General features: G+C 36.7%; 2 protein-coding genes and 1 long non-coding RNA gene across 10 annotated transcripts; 2 read left to right on the top strand and 1 right to left on the bottom strand.

Moving 5' to 3' along the window:
- The first annotated feature begins 9,356 nt into the window (after window positions 1-9,356).
- Window positions 9,357-10,714, top strand: LOC110686115. Its single transcript, XM_021862700.1, has 3 exons — window positions 9,357-9,638; window positions 10,312-10,409; window positions 10,488-10,714. The coding sequence occupies exons 1-3, from the start codon at window positions 9,408-9,410 to the stop codon at window positions 10,591-10,593; spliced, it is 435 nt and encodes a 144-aa protein (XP_021718392.1). The 5' UTR covers window positions 9,357-9,407; the 3' UTR covers window positions 10,594-10,714.
- Window positions 10,715-10,729: 15 nt separating this feature from the next.
- LOC110686100 (serine/threonine-protein phosphatase 7 long form homolog) lies at window positions 10,730-13,058 on the top strand. 2 transcript variants are annotated; one of them, XM_021862686.1, is made up of 3 exons: window positions 10,730-11,144; window positions 11,235-11,867; window positions 11,949-13,058. In XM_021862686.1, the coding sequence occupies exons 2-3, from the start codon at window positions 11,472-11,474 to the stop codon at window positions 12,351-12,353; spliced, it is 801 nt and encodes a 266-aa protein (XP_021718378.1). In that variant the 5' UTR covers window positions 10,730-11,144; window positions 11,235-11,471; the 3' UTR covers window positions 12,354-13,058. The 2 variants fall into 2 exon arrangements, with proteins under 2 accessions (XP_021718378.1, XP_021718386.1); XM_021862694.1 differs by having other exon boundaries at window positions 10,730-11,867.
- Window positions 13,059-13,381: 323 nt separating this feature from the next.
- On the bottom strand, window positions 13,382-21,335 carry LOC110686075. 7 transcript variants are annotated; one of them, XR_002504151.1, is made up of 8 exons: window positions 19,381-21,313; window positions 19,071-19,276; window positions 17,580-17,851; window positions 16,673-16,782; window positions 16,469-16,547; window positions 16,057-16,190; window positions 14,251-14,319; window positions 13,629-14,158 (listed from the first exon to the last, which is right to left on the bottom strand). It is a non-coding gene; the product is annotated as an uncharacterized LOC110686075 (long non-coding RNA). The 7 variants fall into 7 exon arrangements; XR_002504153.1 differs by having other exon boundaries at window positions 13,634-14,158; window positions 17,692-17,851; window positions 19,381-21,307; XR_002504156.1 differs by having other exon boundaries at window positions 13,382-14,158; window positions 14,251-14,310; window positions 16,673-17,851; window positions 19,381-21,335.
- Window positions 21,336-23,604: the final 2,269 nt, after the last annotated feature.

Genomic DNA, 23,604 nt, shown 5'->3' with positions numbered 1-23,604 from the left:
TCTAGGGCATAGGTTTACCAATAAATAATACTCCAGGGTAAAACATAGTAATCAATCATTGACATTGCATAAATAACATGATTAACAGGCTCTCGCAATTTATTAATCAACATAGATCTAACAGGCTCTCACAATTTACTAGATCTAAGTTCTTATTGAAAATAGCCTTTAATATCAAATTAACATCTGCTCGATTCATCAATTCAATATTGCTATACTCTTACAAGCCGCAATTGTAAAACGTTAAAACAATTCAATAAGAAATTATCATGCAATACCAACAATCAATAATAGTCAATCATCAATGCATCAATTAACCAGATTGTAAAGGGCTTTCGCTACGTATTACAATCACACAATTAATTTATCAGTATTAAATCTCATCTCTTGAATCTCGACTTAACCATTTATAAATTAACCTGCCTATTGAAACTAGACCTAAACATCAATTCTCATCTCTCGCATCTTGAATCAATATTGTCAAACTCATGCATAAAATGCAGGCCTAATCTAGTCACAGAGCATTAAATCAATCAATAGGAAATTAATCTAGCATTGATAATTAACAACAATAAATTACCCCTTCATATTATTTATTAGATCCCCATAAACCCTAGAAATTAAACTACTCACACATATTAAAAATTAAACAAATCAAAGCAATAAAATAAGACATGATTAAAGGAATAGAATAAATAACTAAGATTAAGAGAAGAGGAATCGTTACCAAGAATAAATCTGGAATTAAAAGTAGAATTAAGAACAAAAGTTTAGAGAGAGAATTCTAAGAGAATAATTAAGAGAGTAAAGAAAAGTAAAGAGGAGAAAAGAAGAAGAGATACTAAAATCGTATTACAGAGGAGTATTTATACTCCGTACAAAAATCCTAAACTAAAACAAATTAAAACTACGTAAAACATCAACTAATAAAACACGCGCCCGATCGGGCGAGGCACCGCCCGATCGGGCGCGCCTTTTTTGCTCATTACTACTAATCTCGCGCCCGGCCGGGCGCGTCACCGGGCGCCAGCCTCTTCTCCCGCCCGGCCGGGCGCGCCTCCGGGCGCCAGCCTTTTTGGCCGGGCGGCTCATTTGGGCCACTATTTGGACTTCGATTGGGCTCCAATTCTTCGGGCCAATCTGGGTTTCCTCTTTGGGTCTTGAATACTCGGTCCAAATGCCCCGGTATCACCTATACCGAGCCCTTAATCACCGGTTCGATGGCTCTAACCGGCCCTGGGCTATAAACTCTGGTCGTGCTTCTCCAATGTTCGTGATTGCTCCAAAATATCTCGGGAAAGTACTCCAAAAGCATAAATCCCTGCAAAAGTCAACCAAATCTACGAAAACACTAGAAAACACCAATTAGTAATAAAAGTGGCTCTAAAGAGCCAAAAACACTACTAATTATGACCAAGGGACGGGAGTAAAATACTATATAAAATAGACACATCAAACTCCCCCAAGCCAAACCTTTGCTTGTCCCTAAGAAAAGATCTCATCAATGAATCAATAAATATGCTTCACCCCAAAAAGTAAAAATCAAGCACAAACGATCCATGGTAAATCAAATAAACATGCTTCAGAATCAACCAATCAAATCCCTCTAATTACCAATCTTCCCTAACAATTGTCAAACAGAGGAAACCACAAGAGCATATAGAATTCAAGACTAGTGCTCACACACTCAACTCTCATTTATGTGGCGAGTAAAAGATGTACTCGATCGCTCTCCATCCAACCCCTTTATGTGAACAATTCCCTCCCAACTCACACTCTCGTGTGTATAAAAACAATATACGCTCAATCCTACTAGTCGACTCGAAATATGTCAAATCATAACTTGCATTTATAAGCAACACTTTCACATTCATACAATTATATGCACAAAGGTCAAAAGGTCTTTAAAGCTTGTAATGTAAGGCTAGGGTAAAGGGTTGGATAAATTTGGGAATAAATGAGAGAAAAGCTATGCTTAAAGGAGCTATATCCTAATAAAATCCATGATCAAAATAAATAGTGATCATACATCTCCTACATAACAACTCTAACATCAACCAAATATACTCCAATCATAATAAACAATCCCAACTCTTACAATTTCACTCATAAGATATAATAATGAAGAAGTAGAATGAATAAACAAACTTTATTTTCCAACTTGAATATTTTTTTCAATGAAGCTCTTATTTTTTTTCTTTTGAGAACATTTGAACATTTTTTTTCTTTTCAAAGTTCACTTATTTTTCACATTTTTTTTCTTGAACTTCTCCTTTTTTTTCATAATATCATGCTTTATTTTTTCAAGAAAATATAACTCTCAAACTCATCAAAAATAAACATGAATAACAACAAAACAACTTCTCAAAGTCCCACCCAAGTTGTGCAAATAATAAGTACACTACAAACTTCCTCACCTCACTCACTAATAGCTCCCCCAAGCCAAGCTTGGGACTAGTAACCAATGGGGCAAAATAGGCTTGTAATGCGGCTAACAAACAACAAAAAGTCAAGGCAACAACATGGGTAGCAAGAAGGGAACAAATGTTTCTACAATATCTGGAGGCTACCTAAAAGAACAAATGCCTTCGTCCTCCACAATGTGCATAATAATGAATCATATAAACATTACTTATAGTTGCAAACCAATACTCAAATTCATTGACATATCAGGAACTATGGAACTATCACACATTTCCTAGCCAAATCAACTAGTCAAGCACTATATTCACAAGTAGTTGGACAAAATTGACGCATGTTAAAGTTTCAGGGCAATCAAACATCAAATCATGATCAACTAATCCACAATGCCTATCATCAAAAACCAGGAATCAAAACAATTTTCTCAAGTAAGGGGCACAGGGAAGCATAATTTATAATTCATTGGAACGTATTTTTAGTTTTTTTTTTTTTCAATTTTTTTGTACTTTTATATATAAAGAAAGCAATAAAACTAACCTAGAAAGCAAGAAAACTAACCTAAGAAAACACACCAAAAATTAAAGAAAAGAGAAAAAGAAAAATACCAAAACAAAATCTCCCCCAAGCCAAAATCAGATAATGTCCTCAGTGGCTCGGAAACTAGCCCAGCATAGCTAGTCCTCATCATCCTCGTCCATCGAGCCGAAACCCGCACCTCCACTGCCACCTACACCACCTGCTGGGGCCCGGAGGCGCGCCCGGCCGGGCGCGTCACCGGGCGCCAGCCTCTTCTCCCGCCCGGCCGGGCGCGCCTCCGGGCGCCAGCCTTTTTGGCCGGGCGGCTCATTTGGGCCACTATTTGGACTTCGATTGGGCTCCAATTCTTCGGGCCAATTTGGGTTTCCTCTTTGGGTCTTGAATACTCGGTCCAAATGCCCCGGTATCACCTATACCGAGCCCTTAATCACCGGTTCGATGGCTCTACCGGCCCTGGGCTATAAACTCTGGTCGTGCTTCTCCAATGTTCGTGATTGCTCCAAAATATCTCGGGAAAGTACTCCAAAAGCATAAATCCCTGCAAAAGTCAACCAAATCTACGAAAACACTAGAAAACACCAATTAGTAATAAAAGTGGCTCTAAAGAGCCAAAAACACTACTAATTATGACCAAGGGACGGGAGTAAAATACTATATAAAATAGACACATCAGCGTTTTTGTAATAACCAATCATTATCTAACCAATGACAAGTAACACATAAATAGTGAAGTCCGTATCCACCATCCCATGCATCGGCGGTTAAAGAAACTCTACTAGGAATATTATCCAATTCATTTACTAATTTCAATTTATACTCTAGATAATTCTTCATGGCAGCAGATCGAACGGTTTTTCGGGAGATTTTTTTGTGTTTTGGTTGTAGTGCTCGGTTAATGTAGTTGTTGAAGGCATCATTTTCGGCGAAAAGAAAAGGTTGTTCGACATGTACAATCATTCTCCCAAGTTCATCCCTATCTCTCTCATAATTGTAAATGAAGCCTTGTGGATGGAATTGAGAAATTTTGGGTTGGGTTGGATCATTAGATGGTCCACCACATTTTTTTGAATGTCTACTAAGGTGTCCCGTCCCTCCCTTGGTATCGGCCGAGAAAATTTTACCACAAGTCCGACACCGGGCTTTGGTTCCATTTTTACTTAATTGATAATGTGCCCAAACTTCACTCTTTCGGTTGGCTTGAGCAAATTCCTCTTCGATACACAACTCTAATATGTTAGGATTTTGGGTGTTAGGAATTTGGGTGGATTGTTCACTCGACCCGGAGGCTTGTGTTTGGCTACCTTGGGTATTAGGAATTGAAAATTCATGTTGTGATCCGTATAAATGAGGTGAGAATTGTGTTTGTTGAAATCCCGTAGTTTAAGGATGAAAGAAAGGGGTGAAAGTGTTTGGAAAGGGCATGTTAGGGGAGTTAAAGGGCATGTTAGGCACGGGAACGGTGTTAGGGGGGCCATTGAAGTGTTTGGGTTTGATGATTCTCTACGTTTTAACTTGGCTTTTCTAGAGGAGGAGGAAGTGTTCGGGTTTGATGCCATGATATTTAATAATAATAACAACAACAATAATAATACAAATAACAATAACAAATTAACAATAACAATAATAATAACAATTAACAACAATAATAATAACAATAGCAATAAGAATTAGTAAGTAGTTTTTATACAAATTAAGTTTTCAAAAATAAATATAATAATAGTATATTACTTAGGTCAATGAGATCCCATGTAGGAGAGGTTAGGAACAACGTTGTCCAGATCCCAAGTCCCGCCTTATACAGATTTCACTAACAATCTAAATTATCCACAATAAAAATAGAAAATAGTTTTTATATAATTAAGTTGTTCCAAGAAAACAATAATAACAATAACAATAACAAATTAAAATAAAGTTGAGTTAGATCTTACAATGACGCTTCAATGCTTTCCCATATTTATAATTTCCCGAACTTATAATTTCTCGAATGTAAATATAACAATTTTTTTTTTTGTAGTAGTAGACTAATAAAAGTAATAATAGTAAAAATGTAAAATTTATAAGAGAGTAGGAATTTTTTTTTTCTTTTCACAAAAGAGAGTAAGATTGTAGCCTTTGTAGGAATTAAAGAGTAAGAAAATTAGAGAATAAGAGAGAAGAGATGAGTTGATGAATTGTGAAAATTTTGGAGGAATAAATGGGGTATTTATAGGGAATTTGGGATTGCCAAAAACTAGCCGTTATTATAGCCGTTGGAAAACAGCTCTAAAATGGCTAGTTTCCAACGGCTATGACACGGGCCGGGCCGTGCCTGGCAGGCCTCGTGTCGTGTCGTGCCGTGCCCGGCCTTGCCTCGTGTCGTGTCGGCGTGCCGGCCCACGTGTCAACCACCGTGCCGCCCGCCGTGCCCGTACCAAAATCCAAAATTTTGTTCACGGCCCACAAGTGGGCCTCCGTGTCGGGTCGGGCCAGGCCGGAATCGTGTCGGGCCCGTGCCGGCACGACCCGTGCTCATCTTTACCTATGGTAGTCTAAAGCTAGAAATAGCATGAATGAATACTAACAGAAACAATTTTTGTAAGGTCTATAATATCAAATTAACCCCCAACTAATGGCATATTCTCTTACGTTGAAATTCAGTTCATTTCAGTTCAGTTCAATTCAGTTCAGTTCAGTTCAGTTCAGCTCAGTTCAGCTCCTAATTTCCTTCTCTTATAAAATATTCATTTCAGTTCAGTTCAGTTCATCTCAGTTCAGTTCAACTCAGTTCTGTTCAGTTTAGCTCATTTCAGTTCAGTTCAGTTCAGTTCAGCTGAGTTCAGTCAATGAGAACATGCCCTAAGTAACTAACCCCTGTCCAACCAAAAAACCTTCCTCCAATCTCTCAATAACCCCCAATCAACTGATGTGCCCCCATTCCTTAACCATGGTTTTATTGGGAAATTCCCGATTTTTGTAAAAAAAAAAGGTCACTTTTGAGGAAAAAAAAAAGTCACTTTTGTGAAAAAAAAAGGGTCACTTTTGTGGAAAAAATGGTCACTTTTGTGGAAAAAAGGTCACTTTTGTTAAAAAAAAAAAAAGGGTCACTTTTGTGAAAATATGGGTTACTTTTGCAAAAAAAAAAAAGGGTCACTTTTGTAAGAAAAAATGGTCGCTTTTCGCAAAATGTTCGATGTACAATAAAATTATTGTAAATTGGGGGCATGCAAAAGTTTTTGCAAAAACTTACCCGACCCGAAAGGTTTACTTGAAACCAAACTGCTTTCGAACTGGTTGGACCCGGGTATTTTTTATCCGAATCTGATCTGGAGTCGACTTGACGTTATCTCAAAACCGACTCCACCTGGTAATTTATGATCCAAACCCAATTTGAAATCGACTCATATTTAAACCGAAACCAATACGACCCGATAATATAAGATCTGAATTCAATCTAAGCTAGCCGAAATGAAATCACCTAAAACCATTTAAGCCCGAAAAAATACCACTTTTTACCCGGCCTTTAATTTTCCGATTTGAAACTTCCCATGACCCAATTAAAACCGACCCAAAATTACTCGTAATTCAATTAAACCCAACTTTTTTCTAAACATAACTTTTTGTTCTATCTTGAAATCAAATTCTTTACCACTCTACATTCGTGGTAGAGAATGGTTGATGGCTCAACCTTGGAATCATATATCCTTACATTTGAGTTACGTTGTTTGATGAAGTCTTTCTAGAGTCAACATTCAAGTTGTGAATTGTAGAATTTGTAGAGAGAACAAAGAAGGGAGTCATAGAAAGGAATGATAATGAATTAATTGATACGGAGTCCTATAATAAAATGGTAAAAAAAAATAATAATAAATGAATGAATAGTAACGATTGAGATACCACAAAAGTAAGGCAAAGCAATAAGAATATGTTTTAATCGAGTCAACATTATAGGAACAGTACATTGATCGATATATTAGTGAATTAATCCATGATTTTAGCAATCTAAAGTAAAAAAATCCTATATTATCATTATATACCATAAAACATACTTCCAAAAATGTATAAAATTTGAAATTTATAATATAAATATGTATATATGATATATTAATGTGATTAGGTGTGTTATATACACCTGATTTTGATGAATATGTATTTATTTCAGCTTAATTGAACTTCTAAATTTATATAAAACAATTCTAAATTTATTTTAATTTATATAAACATATCTAAATTTTTCTAAACTCATATTCCGTATCAATTTGAAACTATCTGAATTTATTGAAGTTAGCTGAAATTATTTGAATTTATAAGAAAATATCATAATTATATGAAATAATCTGAACATATATTAATTTATCTTAATGTATATGAAAATATTCGAACTTATCTGAATTTATTTAAACTAAGGTGAATTTATCTGAACTAATATGGATTTGTATAAACTTATCTAAAATTATATGATATTATTGATCTGAACTTAGGGCCTGTTCACTTCAGATTAATTTCAGTTCAGTTCAATTCAGCTCCAATCGGTTTAGTTCAGCTCTAATCAGTTCCGTTCAGTTCAGTTCAGTTCATTTCAATTCAGCTCCTAATTTCCCAAATTCAAATTATTGGACCCAAAACCGAAACTAAATTATTATAACTGAGAATGAGCTAATAATTGAAGCAACCACATTCAAAATTTAACCGGAACTGAAGTGATTTTAACCAAGATCTAATCGAATTCGAAAAGACCCGATCCAAAGTCAAATAAATTCAATTTGACCCAATAAATAAACCCAATAAAATTCGGATCCGAGTTCATCTTAACTCAATATGACTCGACCCAATTCGATTTGTATCCGACCATACTTGAACTCAACTTTAACCCGAATCTGATGAAGCTCAACCGAATTTGATTTGGTTTGTAAGATTAAAATGACCCATCATTACCCGACCCAAACGTCCCGACCCGTCGTGGGTCAACCCAAACTCTATCTAGGTACCCGATTTGACACCTCTATAAATCACGAAAAAACTATCAAAGGAATGTGCGTCATCAATGGTGTACAATTCCAAACAACAACCAAAAAAACAGGGAAGAAGTACATAGAATGATAAAATAATGATTTCACCTAAAACATAGGCCCTATTTGATTCACCTTAATTTTGCTGAACTGAAATTATTTTTACTGAATTGGACTTATTTTTACTGAACTGGACTTAATTTTACTGAACTGAAATTATTTTTACTGATTTTCTATTATAATTCTTCTTTAAGAAAAATGAATTTTACTGAACTGAACTTATTTTTACTGAACTGAAATTATTTTTACTGAACTAAAATTAATTTTACTAAACTGAACTTATTTTTACTGAACTAAAATTATTTTTACTTAATATTTAAGGTGAAGAGAACAGGGCCATAGTTAAAACAAAATTACTCATAGTCACAGTTGGAGGAAAAAATAATACAAATAAGGTAGAGGCAATACTAGAGGAAGTGCTGGGAGAGGAAGTTATAATGCATTAGATTTATCCACAACTAATTTTACATATAACATACTTTTTCACCATTTTAGTAGTACTATTGGTAGGTGTTCAATACTAGTGGAAGCACGAAAAGTACTATTGAAAATGTTTAGTAGTACTTTTTTTACCTCTTCTTAGTACTTTTAATTTGTTACTTCTTCAGGTTTTTTTTAGTTGACACATTTTTATTATCATGTTTGCCAACACATGTTTTTAACGATTAATTTCTCAAATTATTAACATTATAAATTATAAAAAGTGGATATTAATAAAATATACATTGAAATGATTCAAACAAAACCCCACATGAATATGTTTTATCATATCTATAAACCACAAAAGCGAGTCAAGCATGTTGTGTGAATAGTGTAAAAGTCAAACGGTGTCAACTAAAAAAACAAATGAATCATTATTAACAAATTTGCCACTAATATGTATTTGATTGTGTAAAAATGTTATGCCTTTGAATTCCCTCGTGCCGAGGAAGATGAGAGCCACAAAAGACAACAAATCCCTATGTGTTTTAATAAGTGTTACACGTACTAAATCCGACCGTGTTTTAATAAGTGTTACGCTTCCTTTTTTGGCAAAACGTTACATTAAAATATTAGGACGTTTTACCAAATTGAGCTTTAAACGGAAACTATTTACGAAAATGGTTGCGTGGCAAAACTATTTACCAAACTAAGCTTCTAGCATAAAACGCTGTCCGAGACAGCGTTTTATGCTCTGGTATTTTTTAAAAAAAATTATTAACAATTGTATGTTGAACATAAAACGCTGTCTTAGACAGCGCTTTATGTACTACATACAACGCTTTACCTTCTGTATTTTTTTAAATTCAGTAGGGCATAAAACGCTGTCTCGGACATCGTTTTATCCTTGGGTTTTTTTAAAAAAAAATTCAATGGGTAAAACGCTGTCCGAGACAGCGTTTTATTCCCTGTTTTTTTTTTTAAATGAAACGCTGTCCGGGACAGCGTTTCATGGCCATATATCAGCATGTTCACTTCAGCAGAATGCGCAAGAACTCAACCTCAACCTCAACGCTTTCCCTCCTCCCTCTCACACTAAACCACGACCGTACTCAAACACCCGCATTGCCGCCGCCGCCCACCCTTGCGCCACCGCTGCTGCCGCCACCTTGCTGCTGCCCTCCTCCCTCTCACACTCACTCACTCAATTTCGTGGTTAGCCCTAAACTGAATTTAGTGTAATTGCATAGTTATTGTGGTTAATTATTGTGAATTGTATGTAATTGCTCTTACTTGTTGTTAATTCATGTCAATTGCCTGTAATTGTTGCTAATTATTAATGAAAATGGGGTACATTGTTGATAATTATTGATGGTGATGTGGTACATTGTTATTGAAATTGTTCATGACATTGGTGAAGTTGATGATGGTGAAAATGTTGAAGTTGTTAATGGTTGAAATTGGTGAGAAGAGATGAAATTGTTGAAATTATTGAAATAGTTTAGGTTGAAATTGTTGAAATAATTCAAATTGTTCATGAAATTGTTGAAATTGGTGAAGTTGTTGAAAGTGAAGTTGTTATAGGTGAGAAGAGTCTTATTTCAGTGTTGATAATTTACCTCGCTCTAGATTTCGATAATCCTAAAATGTGTTTTGGTTATGTAGAATATGGCGTCACAAAATGTAGTTTTGTTATGCCGGTGGGGAGGAGAAATTCTGTTTGATGGACCCCGGGTCGAGTATAGTGGGGGAAATATGGAACCACTAACACTAGAACCGAACATGACTATGAATGATTTGATAACATTTGGAACATTTGATCGTTAACATTTTGGCTAATTGCTAATGCGTTAACTCTGTTGGGATTTGTTAAATTGCATGTGAACAGATACGATGGACGGTGAAGATCGTACGCCTGGACCCGTTGACCCTTCTGTGCTTACACTACAGGGCACACACCGCAGCGTTGCCGTATGGGATCAGACGGTAATATTGCATTTGTTTGTTCATGGACTACAGCTTGTTGAGTTTATATGGTATATGATCTTAATTTCTTTCTAACAGGTTGATCCGGCAAAGCAGCTCGTTTGCAGGCATTACACCACCAGGTTCATGGTGGGGTGGGGAATCGATCCTCGCGTTTTGGCGTACGTCGAGTTTGTCGGTTTAGGTGGTTTTCACCGTATGGCGTATAGGGAGATCGATCGAGCGCTTGTCACTGCGCTCGCGGAGAGGTGGAGACAGGAGACGCACTCCTTCCACCTACCTGTTGGTGAGACGACCGTTACGTTACGGGACATGGCGATTCTTACGCGCCTTCCAGTACATGGGTCTGCGGTGACAGGACACGCGTTAGTCGATCCCGTCGGTTTGGTTGGTCGGGTACTTGGTGTCCAGCCAGGTCCCGCCGATATTAGGGGATCCGGGTTGAGGACCGGCTGGGTCCGTGAGACTTTCCGTGAGCTACCACCAGGGGCTGATGACGCCCAGGTTCAGAGATACGCCCGGGCGTACTTGTTCTTCCTCATCTCGGGCGTGTTGTTCGGGAATAAGAGCGGGAGCCATCTCCAGCTCATTTACATGCAGCTGTTGGACCACGACTGGGATCATATCCGAGGCTACAGCTGGGGTAGCGCCTGTCTGGCGACGTTGTATCGCCAGCTGTGCAGAGCATCCCACGTAGGTGCTAACGAGATTGGAGGTCCCCTGATTGTCCTCCAGGTACCTCACTTATTTCTGTACCAAAAAAACTATTTCACCACGCACTTACATATTTCATACTGAAGCTAGTTTTGTGTCTCTGTGTGCCAGTTCTGGGCTTGGGAGCATATCCATGTAGGCAGACCAGGCAGACCTGCGATACACCGTCGGGGGGAGCAGGACCAGGACGACCAGTACCAGGCGTACGATGCTCCCCCGCTCCCTACACAGTTTTAGCTTTTTTGTTTTAACATTGTACTTGTTGCGAACTAACATATTCATAATATTACTGTTGATGTGTATTTACAGGTGACATGGGACCCGTATGTACCTGACTTGGTAGATGCCATGCCTCCACATCTGCTAGACCATCAGGCGGAGTGGCGTGCTAGGGTCCCCCTGATCTGTTTCGAGGTTGTGGAGAGTCACCTGCCCGACCGAGTCATGAGGCAGTTTGGACTACGCCAGACTATCCCACAGGGGTGTGACACTAGTGTACAGCTTCACGGCATTGATCGTCGGGGAAAGGGGGAGACCAGCTGGGCGCTGGAGCATTGGCGTTTCCTTCAGCTATGGGAGCAACGGTTGGAGTTCATCGTTGGAGGTGATCTAATGCAGGGGGCTATGGATCCCGACGATCCGTACATGGTGTGGTACAGGCGTATCACACGACGCTTCATCAACCCCAGCTACGCACCACCATCCACACATTACCATCCAGCATATGACATCATTAGCGGATATGTGAGTTATTATTTTTCTACTCCTTTTCAACAATTTCCATATTTGTATGCCATAGATCTGACTGATCGATGATTACTGCAGGCGGCGGATATGGTGGCGATGGTTGATGCGCTATCAGTCTCCCTTGAGTGCGGACCCACTAGAGCCCAGGTCGAGCAGGTGCGAGATATGGGCGTCGCTACCTTACGGAGATATGGTCACGCTCATCTCGCCCACCGGCGGGACGGTCATGATGGCAACTCACAGTTCGATCTCGGCCAGAGCAGCGGTGGATGTGATCCTACGTCACCCAGACACGCAGAGGATTACAACATCCACAGTACTGCGCCCTCTGGTACCCAGGAGGACCCCTCGTCCAGTCAGCTGACTCCCCCACCGCCCCGAGACCCATTCACCACCGTCACTCATTACAGGCGGCGACGTGTCAGACGGAGGGCCGACACTCAGGAGGCAGGACCTTTACCCCGAATAAATGAGTCGGGCTAGTATTATCTGTTGTATTCCCTGTTATTTTGTGTAATGATGTACATAACACTTATGAAATTAATATAATAAATCTTTTTTGAATGACTCCGTGTGTGCTTTGAAGTTAATTTGGTGGTTGGACTGTTGTTGGGCTGTTTCGAGTTTTCTGCAGTGCTTAAAGTTGACGGAACTCCCAGAATATGGTGGTGGTACGTGGTGGGGAGTGGCGGAGTTGGTGGTCGACGGTGGTGGGGTAGGGCTGTGGAGCTGGCTGTTGTGGTGGCTGTTGGAGGACTGCAGCATGCAAGCTGTTTGCTGAAGCTTGTTTTCTGCCTGGATGCTGGTTGCTGTTTCCAGCAGAAAAGCGCTGTCTGAGACAGCGCTTTATGTTCAAGCATAAAGCGCTGTCTGAGACAGCGTTTTATGTTCAAGCATAAAGCGCTGTCTGAGACAGCGCTTTATGTTCAAGCATAAAGCGCTGTCTGAGACAGAGCTTTATGTTGAACATATAAAATAGTTGTAGTTGAATTTTTTTTTAAAAAAAAAACCAGGGGTAAAACGCTGTCCGAGACAGCGTTTTATGCTGGAAGCTTAGTTTGGTAAATAGTTTTGCCACGCAACCATTTTCGTAAATAGTTTCCGTTTAAAGCTCAATTTGGTAAAACGTCCAAAATATTATGTCTCTCTCCTCTCAAGGTCCCTACCTAACCCTACTACTACTTTTTTATTATATATTTTCTTTCACATTCATTATATTTTAATAAACTATATTTGTTTTACAATTTTTTAATACTCTAATTACCCCACTTACCTTTTACTTTATATAAGTCAATTAAATTGCCTAAAATTATATATCGGTCAAACTGTAACACTTATTAAAATATTGAGGGAGTATCGATGAAACTCGATTCAAATTTAAAGTACCCAAAAGTAGTTGACAGCTTGACATGCTCTTCAGTAGGCATTGATCAAGCATACTTGAGTTATTAGCTGAGTTTGATTCACATAAATTACAAGTTAGTAGGAAATTTAATACCATACGCCTCTGGCATCATACAATCCTTTTTATATCCACTAGTTGTGCCATCGCGCGCGATAGTTCAATAGATTAATATTTAAGCATCGGTAATATAGTAGCGTAAGTAAATGTGTAATAATACTTATTGTTGTATTTATCGTTAAGGAGTAGAAACAATTGTTATTGTTTTGTTAATTAATTATAATTTGATGTTTGTCAAAAATGTAAGAATAATTAAGCATTTTATAATTAAGTATAGAAATATTATTCATATTGTCTATAAGTATATTAATATTGTATAAAATTACCTCACGTTTTTAAAAATTACTCACCCCTAAAGTATTTACTTATCCTTATAGAATTTATTAAATCCTAGAAATCATACACACACCTTTAAGTAGTTTTCTCACCCCCTAAATGTCATTATAGTTTGCCTGCCTCTAAAAATCATATACAAATTACCCTTAAATAATTTGTTCACCCCCAAAGAATTTTCTCACTCTAAAAATCATATTCAAATTACATTACCCTAAAATAGTTTGCTCACCTCCGTATAGTTTGCTCATGCCTAAATAATTTGCTCACCCTTTAAAAATTGTATACATCATTGAAGGCTGCATCTTGTACAACATATTCTTTGTGGAAATAAAAGCTACCTTTGATTAATTATAAAAAGCACTATCCTCTGTTACACCCATCACAACTCATCTTGCTTAATTGGTTCTGATTTCACATCTAAGATCGAGCAACATTCGTATGGTCGGTATCCTTCACTGGCTTTAAATCCTCGACCAACATGATTATTAACCTGCGGCATCAAATAAAATAAGTAAATAAACACCACCGCTTTCCTGCCAAACATATTGAAAAATTTGAATTCAATGAAAATAAACACATTACCATGTATGTATAAGCTAATAAGAAAAGCAGAATACAGGAAAACTCCAATGCAATACTTACCTGCAAATCCTAGACAATCCAAACTCAAACATGAGAACAAGAAATAAATACGCAAAATACAACAACATATCATTTACTAGAAAATCCTACAAAGCACATGTGATATATACAATAACCACAATTGATTTTACAACTGAAATCCATCATACATACTAATCACTCCAAAATGTGTGAAAACATTCAACAATAATAAGATTAATAAACAAGCAATTCAACAAAAATAGAAAGGGGGAAAACATCCAACAATGTCTAAGTAATCTAAAAAAAGGAAAATTAATTAAATTGTCTTAGATAATAATTATATCAAATTTTAGGGTATGGTATCGACTGTATTGAGTAGCAAAAAGAGTTATAGAGCTCAAGTAAAAGAATAGTGTACTAATTAGAGTAAAATTACACTAAACAATTTTTCATCCTTGTTCCTTCCTTCAAACCCATTGCAATTTTATCTTCTTTATTTCATATATCATTTTTTTTCCTCTCTATTTCCTTCCTCCATAGCATCTAAGTCTCTTCAACAATTAAACGCTTAGAATGGTCTCTTAAATTGTTTCTCACCTCTCTCTCCATCTCTCTTTCCCACTATTTTTTAATGTCTTTGAAAATTATAGGTCAAACTTGTTCCCATATCACTCGGTCATTATTTCATTCCTTTAAAAGCCCATGGCCCATACTCTTTCTCTTAGTCTTTTTCTTTCTTTCTAATCCATTGTCCCTATTCTATCCTATAAAAGACATTGAAAATTATAGGTTATACTTGCTTCCTTTTCCCCCAAGCCCTCTTCCCCCTCTTCTCCCTAACCCCCTTTATTTTGCTCAACTTCTCTAACTTCTCCTCTCTATCCGCCTCTTTATTCCGGCCTCTCTATCCCTTTCTCTCTCCCCAACCTATCTCTCTCTCCTAGCCCCACTTTCCCTTATTGTTCTAATTCTATCTCTTTTGACCCTAGTGCTCTGTCGTAGCCTTGCTTCTCATTCTCCCTTTATTTCACTCGCTCTTTCTCCCAACTCCTCTTTCTTGCTATCTCTCTCTCTTCTTCCGGCTCCTTACTCCTAACCCCTTTTTCTCACCCTCTATCTCTCTCCCTACCTCTTTTTCTTTCTCTCTCTCCTGACCCCTTTCTTCTCACGGTGTGCCCTTACTCTTCTCTCCTAGCCTGCCCTATATTCCCTTTTTTTCCTCCCTCTCTCTCCTTTTTTCTACCTCTCCCTCTCCCTCTCCACACTTGCTTCCTTTTCCCCCAAGCCCTCTTACCCCCCTTTTCTCCCTAACCCCCTTTATTTTTCTCAACTTCTCTAACTTCTCTTCTCTCTATCTGCGTCTTTATTCCGACCACTCTATCCTTTTCTCTCTCGAGCCTTCCCTCTCTCTCTTCCCCGACCTATCTCTCTCTCATAGCCCCACTTTCCCTTATTGTTTTATTTGTATCTCTTTTGACCCTTATTGCTCTCTCGTGGCCTTGTTTCTCATTCTCTCATTCTCTCTTTCACTCGCTCTTTCGCCCTATCTCTCTCTCCTAGCCCCACTCTCATTCTCGCTACCTTTCTATACAAATGTTCAAAAGTGTTGCAACAAATTTATCCCAAAATTTGTCACTAAAGATAATTCTTCATGTTCATTTTTTTTATTATGTGATGAGTAGATGACTCTAGTCTATAAGCACACATTCTCCACTTGTCTGCCAATATTTTATCAAGGCAAAACAACTTTGGAAGTTGATTCAGTATAAATATAAAATAATTTACCTAAAAAATTGAATTTGTATCTTCTCGAGATCATCTCAAAGTTCTTCATTTCCAGTGAGCTTCTCTCAGATTTAGCCTTAACAATCCCCTGACCTACAGATGTTGGATCTGTCGACAAATTACTTGACCTTCCTCTGTAAAAGCAATAAGATGTTTAGTAACCAACAACCCTAACTTCTACCACAACATTATTCATGAGAAGAGGACCATAATTTAAAATTAATATTTTTAACTTCTGTTTATAACTTGCGTTTCTTAATTACACTCAAAACTTGTTATACAAGTTCCAAATTCAAGATACACTCCAAATCCAAAACCCCAAATTTGTATAGTTCATGACTTTCCTAAATTTGCTATCTATGCCTCTAATGTATACCAAATTGTAGGGAAAGAAAAAACAAAAAAATTGTACCTTTATTGAGTGAACAGAAGGCTACGATTCTCCATAGCTATTCCAATCCACCCCTCTGATTTGAACACATTTATCTGACCTAACAAAAGATCGCAAAGCGAGATACCCAACATCAAAAACAAACATATAAATAACCAACATCAGCGTAAAAAGAATTAAATAGCATTATTTTATGTAGAAAGATACAAGGATATAATAATCTACCTTTAATTAAATGCATAAGGATTATCTCCATCAGCATATGGATTCAGAGACCCTTCGGAAAATATTTCACCGATATTGATAGGCTGAGAGTAACCCACTGCCCTAACTCTCTGCATTAAGAGACTATGTCATCAATTATTTTGTCCTCTAATTTATTGGGGACTTACAAAAGCAGCAACCAAGCATATTAAAACAACAGTCCAAACCACGAGTAGAAAAAGCAATCAACGGTGTAGGACAATTTATGAACCTAAGCGAGATAAAAGAACTCATCTCTAATTATTCCGATAAAATACTCAGCATATATGGCACAGCCTAAAGAAACAACCAGAACAAGTGCAAATGATAGCTTTCATTACCGGATAAAACTAATCAGATTTATCAAAATTATCAGTGGTAATCAAAGCATAGGATGCCATCATTTGTGTTTCAACTTTTACAATTACTTAGCTTCTATGTTAAGTGATGGGTTACCAAAGAGGGGAAAACCCTACATGGTGAGAACCGAGATTTTTTTTAATGCCTCTAAATTCTATCAATTTGGTATTGAAATCCGGATTGCAATTTTTAGTACTAAGCAACGGCAGATATATTTCCTTCAAAATTCTTAGGTTTATAGATAACACATAGTTACACATAGATTACCTATATTACAGAACGGTGACACTCTACAGCTGGCTCATATCTCACTCTCTCCCTACTTATCAGCAATGTCAAAAACAGTATGATCAACACATTAAAAAATCTTTCTAAATAATCCCATCATCATCAACTAAAACCCCCTTTGAGCCAGGCCAAAAACATTATGACCAACTCATTAACAGCACTTTATAAAATTATCATTTACAGCATGAAACATGAACACTCCTTAAATGTAATTGAATAAAAGAAGGGAGAAAACAATTACTTGAGAAGATCGACATTGTATAGATCTTCGCCATCTTCCTCATCAACATTTATACTGTAGATACAATATAAAGGTAGTACTCTGACAGAAAATTCTGAAATTTTGTACATACCAGTATATATTCCTGGGATTTCGGGTCCTCCAAATTTAAATCCTTGCTGGAATTGGCTTCTCTTCGAGGATTCAGCTTCCTCAGTTGCCTCTTTGTAACACAAACTCATTAGGCGCGAGAATTGTCCCCTGGGCTGCATATGTTGATATAAGAGACATTCCTACAAAATCAACAACAAAAGTTGATCAATTTCATTTTCCCAAAAATTCAATTGAAAATACAGCAAACTTCTTTTCATTATTTTTATATAATTAATTAACTTACCAAAGAAAAAAAATCACATGTTGTGTTATCCCACAAAATCTCATGTCTCCCCCCCCCTGGCAGCCCTATTCTCATAATATTCCTCACAGTAATTTTACTTTCACTACTCTCTCATGAAACTACCATATTGGAGTACTATTTTTACTTCACGCGAAACAAATAATGTAATTCACTCTACATAAGCAGATAAGATACTACATTCTCCTAAATTGCTATGATCGCTTAAACATACCATGGTAGACACCTAAACTTCTTCTCATTCATCAACATGATTGCATAAATGAAACTTGTATCATGTGAAAGAATGATCAATGTACATTTCACCAATACAGTTTTTACGCAAACATCACTCGATTTTGCTTATGATTTTTTACTGCAAATTTCCAAGAGCTGAAATTTCATTGATCTTAAGACCCGATATCACTCGATTTTGCTTATGAATCACTATCTTCTACTTCCTAAATTCCTATTACCATTGTTAGACCTAGAACCAATGTTAGGTTCTTGAAAATTAATACTCCCTCTCATCACACAGTTCTCGGACCTATTTGATCTGCTACATTATCAACAAAACATGAAAATTTTATAAAAATAAAAAACAATGTCTTGCAAAAAATTTTTGAAAACATCAATTTGCAACAAACACAGTTTCTATTACTCCCCTTAATCACATTAAATCATGATATATACCCTTTCACAAGTCACACCATGAAAATCACTCATTTACTTATACTACCTCCGTTACAGATTATGTGCAACGATTAGACATTTTCTCTCTCTACTTTATGTCAAATCGTTGCACATAACCTATAACGGAGGTAGAATTAGATTTAATATTCAAGCTAGCAACTTTCGTGTCTCACATTGTTGAATAGTATATTGATTTATGATTTATGATTTGTTTTTCTTCTTTCTTTGAGATGAACCATGCATTCACTTTTGCTCCCCACTAAATATAAGGTTCATCTGATGCGATCACATTCAATAATACATCAGCATAGCCAAATTAATATTCAACCAAGAAAATCAATCAAAAATGAGATATTAGTGACAAAAATTACAGTAACTTAAACGTAGAAGAGAGAGAAAACAGACAGAGTGGTAAGAGTACTGACCCATCCTATTCAAAGGGACGGTGTTGCCGACAGAAAGAGTAACCATTGATAGCAATATTACTGAGATTGCAGCAAAGAAAAAATCAAAATAATTGCATAAACCTCTTGAGGAGGAGCATATTTAGTCTGATATTCGACTTTAGTGCGAGGTAATCGAATATTCGACTTTAGTGCGAAATTGAAGTAATTCTATCCCCCATTCTACACTGTCAATTAAATAGTCGTAAAATTAAACCAAATCCTAGATTGTCAAATTGATATTCCATGATTATATATATATAAAGAAATTAAAAAACGCTAAATATCATACCTTAGCTTCAATGTAAAACTTGGAATACGCTTCAATGGAGAAGAAACCAACCCTAATATTCTGAAAGTATGTGTTTTTGGGTTTAGTCTCTACAGAGACTGGAAAAAATGGAGTGCAGAGTGGAGAGTAAAGAGAGATAAAATGAAGTGAGAAAGGAGAGATGGAGTGATAGTGAGAAAGGGTTCAAAGGAGAGAGAAAGCAAATGGAAGATTTGAATGGTGGAGCATGAAAAGGGGAAAAAGCAGGACTGAAATCTAGCCTGAAAGGCAATTTCGAATATTGAAAATAGCTCGAGGGTATAAACGGAAGCACACTATACAGTGGGGGATAAAAGTATTTTAACAAAGACACAAGGGTAAAAGCGTCATTACACTATTAATTTGGAATAGTAACACTTGTTGTGGCTTTTGAAAGGGTTATAGATATGGAACCACCAAAAATTTTATAAGCTTCATATTTCAGCAATAAGCCTATGATGCAAGGGGAGGAAGACAAACATAGTATACATTACAAACACTCATAGTATTTTTGATAGAAAAAATTATATCAGCTACAGCCTACAGATCACCGTCATATGAACAAGTAATGGAAAACCATCTTTGCTGCTAACCTTAAGCACAATCATGAACCTGAAACAATAGGGATGACTCGAAGTTGAGATATCAACTCTTAAAAGTCCCAACTTTAAGAATTAAGAAATCCTTTCCACCAGAAATCCTATAAGTAGGAAAGAGTGCGTATACAAGTCCTAAGTGTATTATAAAAACTCAAACTCATTCTCTATATAACTCGCTTCAATATATGATAGCTTATCCCGGTGCTGAAAACAAAACAAAATGCACTTATGCACACCCATTCTGATGTCATTGAGAGATGCAAATGATCAGAATACCCCCTGATGTTTACTACATAAAATATTTTACTGTTGTCAGAATAGATTTAATCACAGCTTATTCATTTACTACAAGTCATCAGTAGCAAATACAATAACCAAAACCTAAAATAATAAAAGCAGACAAAATAATATAACCAAATCTTGAGAGAAATTATAAATGTGTTATTGCTCTTGCAAAACGAGATGACTATCTGTTACAGCAGTAGGACCTAATAACCGTAACAAAATCTGCACACACATTTCCTGTTGCAAGAGCGCAAAACAAACATGAACATTAGCCTAGGGAAATGAAGGAACAGGTACAAAACTATGGAATTAAAGATTTCAAAACTTGACAGTGGTACCAAGTGGATTAAACCATCAAAACTACCAGATGGTATGGTGTATGTAAGGTAAACAAACCAAATAGTACTCCAGTAACATTTACCAACCCTAGCAACTACCAAATAACAAACAAAACCAAAAATTACCCATTAGAAAATCTTATGAGCCAATTACAAACCTATCACATGCCTACAACACCTGCGAAGAAAGGTTTAAAGTGGACATTATCAGGATAAGAACTACTAGACATATCTTGTTAACCATTCTGGCGTTGCTGACTCCAATAACAGCCACATGCTTCACAACACAAGCAAATCACAAACAAAACCAGAGTTGAGAAAAAAGAAATTAACATCACTTGCCCAAAAAGAGAAAAGAAAATAACATGAAGCTAAAATAAATTCACTCAGAAATTGAAATTTATTATCAAACAAAATTTCTTAACCCCACATTGCCACACTGGGCCTTACATAAAACACTGCTTACTCAGAAGTATCACTAGAAACCATCATTGTAAAGAAGGTTGGAAATAGTACGACCGGCACACGAAACCCTGGAGATGATATCTACAACAAATCAGCAACAGCATAATTAACCCCGAATCAGCAAAATGACATATATGACAACTATGAGGCAAAAAATCCGGTTGCCCCCTACATCTTTCACCTAGCACCAAAGACACGGAGTTAAATAAATGTAAAATAAATAAATTAACAAAAAGTGGCTTCTAAACTGGTTAATAACCAATTAGCCATTGACAACATCCCAAGGCATGCTTTGTGTAGCTATATTTTGAGTAAATGAACTGGAGCCTGACTACTGCTACTTAAAATTTTGAGTAAGTGCAGATTTTATTGGCAAAGCAAATCTTCTGATGGAAAGAAAAGGCTCTATCAGATAAGAGGTTCCAAGAATTGACTGTGGTCTTAAGTGTTCCACAACATTAAAACTACAAATTATTGTTTTCAGCAAACAAAGAAAATCAAAAAGCTCTACACCCTGAGTTAAATTACAGCAACTACCATGCCATGAATTGCCAAAAACAATTACAGGAAGACAAAAGCTATCACATCAAAAATCAGCCTATTGATCGCATCTAACAGAAAAATATAGAATGTCAATTCCAAGGAGAAGGCTAACAGGAAAAGAATAATGACATCCTTGCACCACCACCTCAGCTATAGTAAAATGTTACACAACTCAAGCTAATTACACTCAAGAAAAGATGATATAAAAAAAGATGTAGACAAAAATAAATGGCAAAAATTATAGGATATAATTACACATATCAAATTATCAGCATACAAGAATTCCTAAAGTAACTCAAGCCTTGGAGAAGAAATCCAAAACGATATGACTTGAAAAGATGGAGTTCAAATATTTTAATCTCCGGCTAAATCACAAACAAGCAATCCCAGATATCGAAAAAATCACACAAGGATCAGCTTCAATTGTCTGATACCACCCTTAAAAGCACAAACACTCATTTCTAGAGAGTTCTATGACTACACATGAGAGAAAGGAAAGAAACAGCAGCATACTCAAAAAAAAAAACACCCAGTAGGAAGGCTGGAGTTGACAAATAATGTTGGCAGGGGGAGTTGATACGGATTGTAACAAAATGAATAAGCAGTTAAACAAAACTGAACTCAGTATTTATAAAATCTAGAGTTCATGTATTCTACATATTTTTCAATAAATTTGACTGAACTACTGAAGCTGAACAAAGATAAATAGAATTATAGAAAAATAAATAAGTTACACTACCAGCTATTGAATTTCTACATCTGAACAATTACTATACAACTACACATCAGATGTGATTCCTCAACAAGTACACAAAATCTCAGCTAACTATTTGCATGCTCGACCAGACTATTCTAATACATCAGATGCGATTTTTCAACCAGTACACAAAAACTCGCTACTTTATACACTCATGCCCCTTCTGAGCAATCACAGCAGTAACCAAACCAATACACTTGATCCTAAGTATCAAAGGTGATGTGAACAGACCAATGCAAGAGCCAACCATACACAATCGCATAGCATCCCTTCGCCACAAAAAGACACAATGTTAATCAGAGGGGGGTCAATATTAGATCTTCAAAGGAAAAATATATGAGAAACTTCCCCTATACACCAGATCTTTTTGTCCCGATAATGTATCCACAGGCACAGATAACATCAAAAGCAAGAGTCACTGCAATAGACATAATGGTACAAATGTAATAAAGATGACAATGCACCGACTTGCCAACAAAAAGGCATCAAGTAAAATCATGAAAAAAAACACTGCCAAAAACATATCCCCATTAAAAACTCCATGTGAGAGTACAATCGCTGAGAGAATAACTCCATACTCGTGGGAGATAGAATGCAGCTCCATCTTTAAAAACAGTAAATCTTAATACCATCAATCTGCTATATCAACATACACAACATACACAAAGCATCAACACTGTATCAATAATTCTGTATCATCCAGGAAAAGAAAAAACAAATCGCCACTTTTACGTCCCAAAACCACCAGTCACGTGTGAACCTACCACAACTTCAGCAAAACCTCACATATCTTCAGTAAAACCATAAGACAGCATACATCCACAAACAAATCAGCTGACATCAGCTGGAAGAAGATAGTGTTGACAGAAACTGAACCAAAGCAGCTAGTAAATACAATATGCCAAACATGAGCTGAGAGGGTAAAGATTAACCTGAAGCACAGGGGAAAATCTAGAGATTGACTAGACAATCAAATTTAAGCACGTTTTGAGCACATTTTCACATTAGATTAAAATTCCAAAAAAAAAAATAAAGGATAGTATGGATGAACTCCCTGTAAAGTCATCAGAAAACTTCTAGAGTATATCTTGTACACAAGATGAGAAGAGCATGTACAGTCCCATAACCTCCTAGCCAAAACAAGAGAAGAAATCAAATGAAGAAAAGAAGACAATGGTATCACAGCACAAACGTACAAAGCCTGGTCAAGGTCACATAT

The sequence above is a fragment of the Chenopodium quinoa genome, unplaced genomic scaffold (genome assembly GCF_001683475.1).
Source record: "Chenopodium quinoa cultivar QQ74 unplaced genomic scaffold, ASM168347v1, whole genome shotgun sequence".
Classification (NCBI taxonomy): domain Eukaryota; kingdom Viridiplantae; phylum Streptophyta; class Magnoliopsida; order Caryophyllales; family Amaranthaceae; genus Chenopodium; species Chenopodium quinoa.
This window is presented reverse-complemented; position numbering and strand designations above follow the sequence as displayed.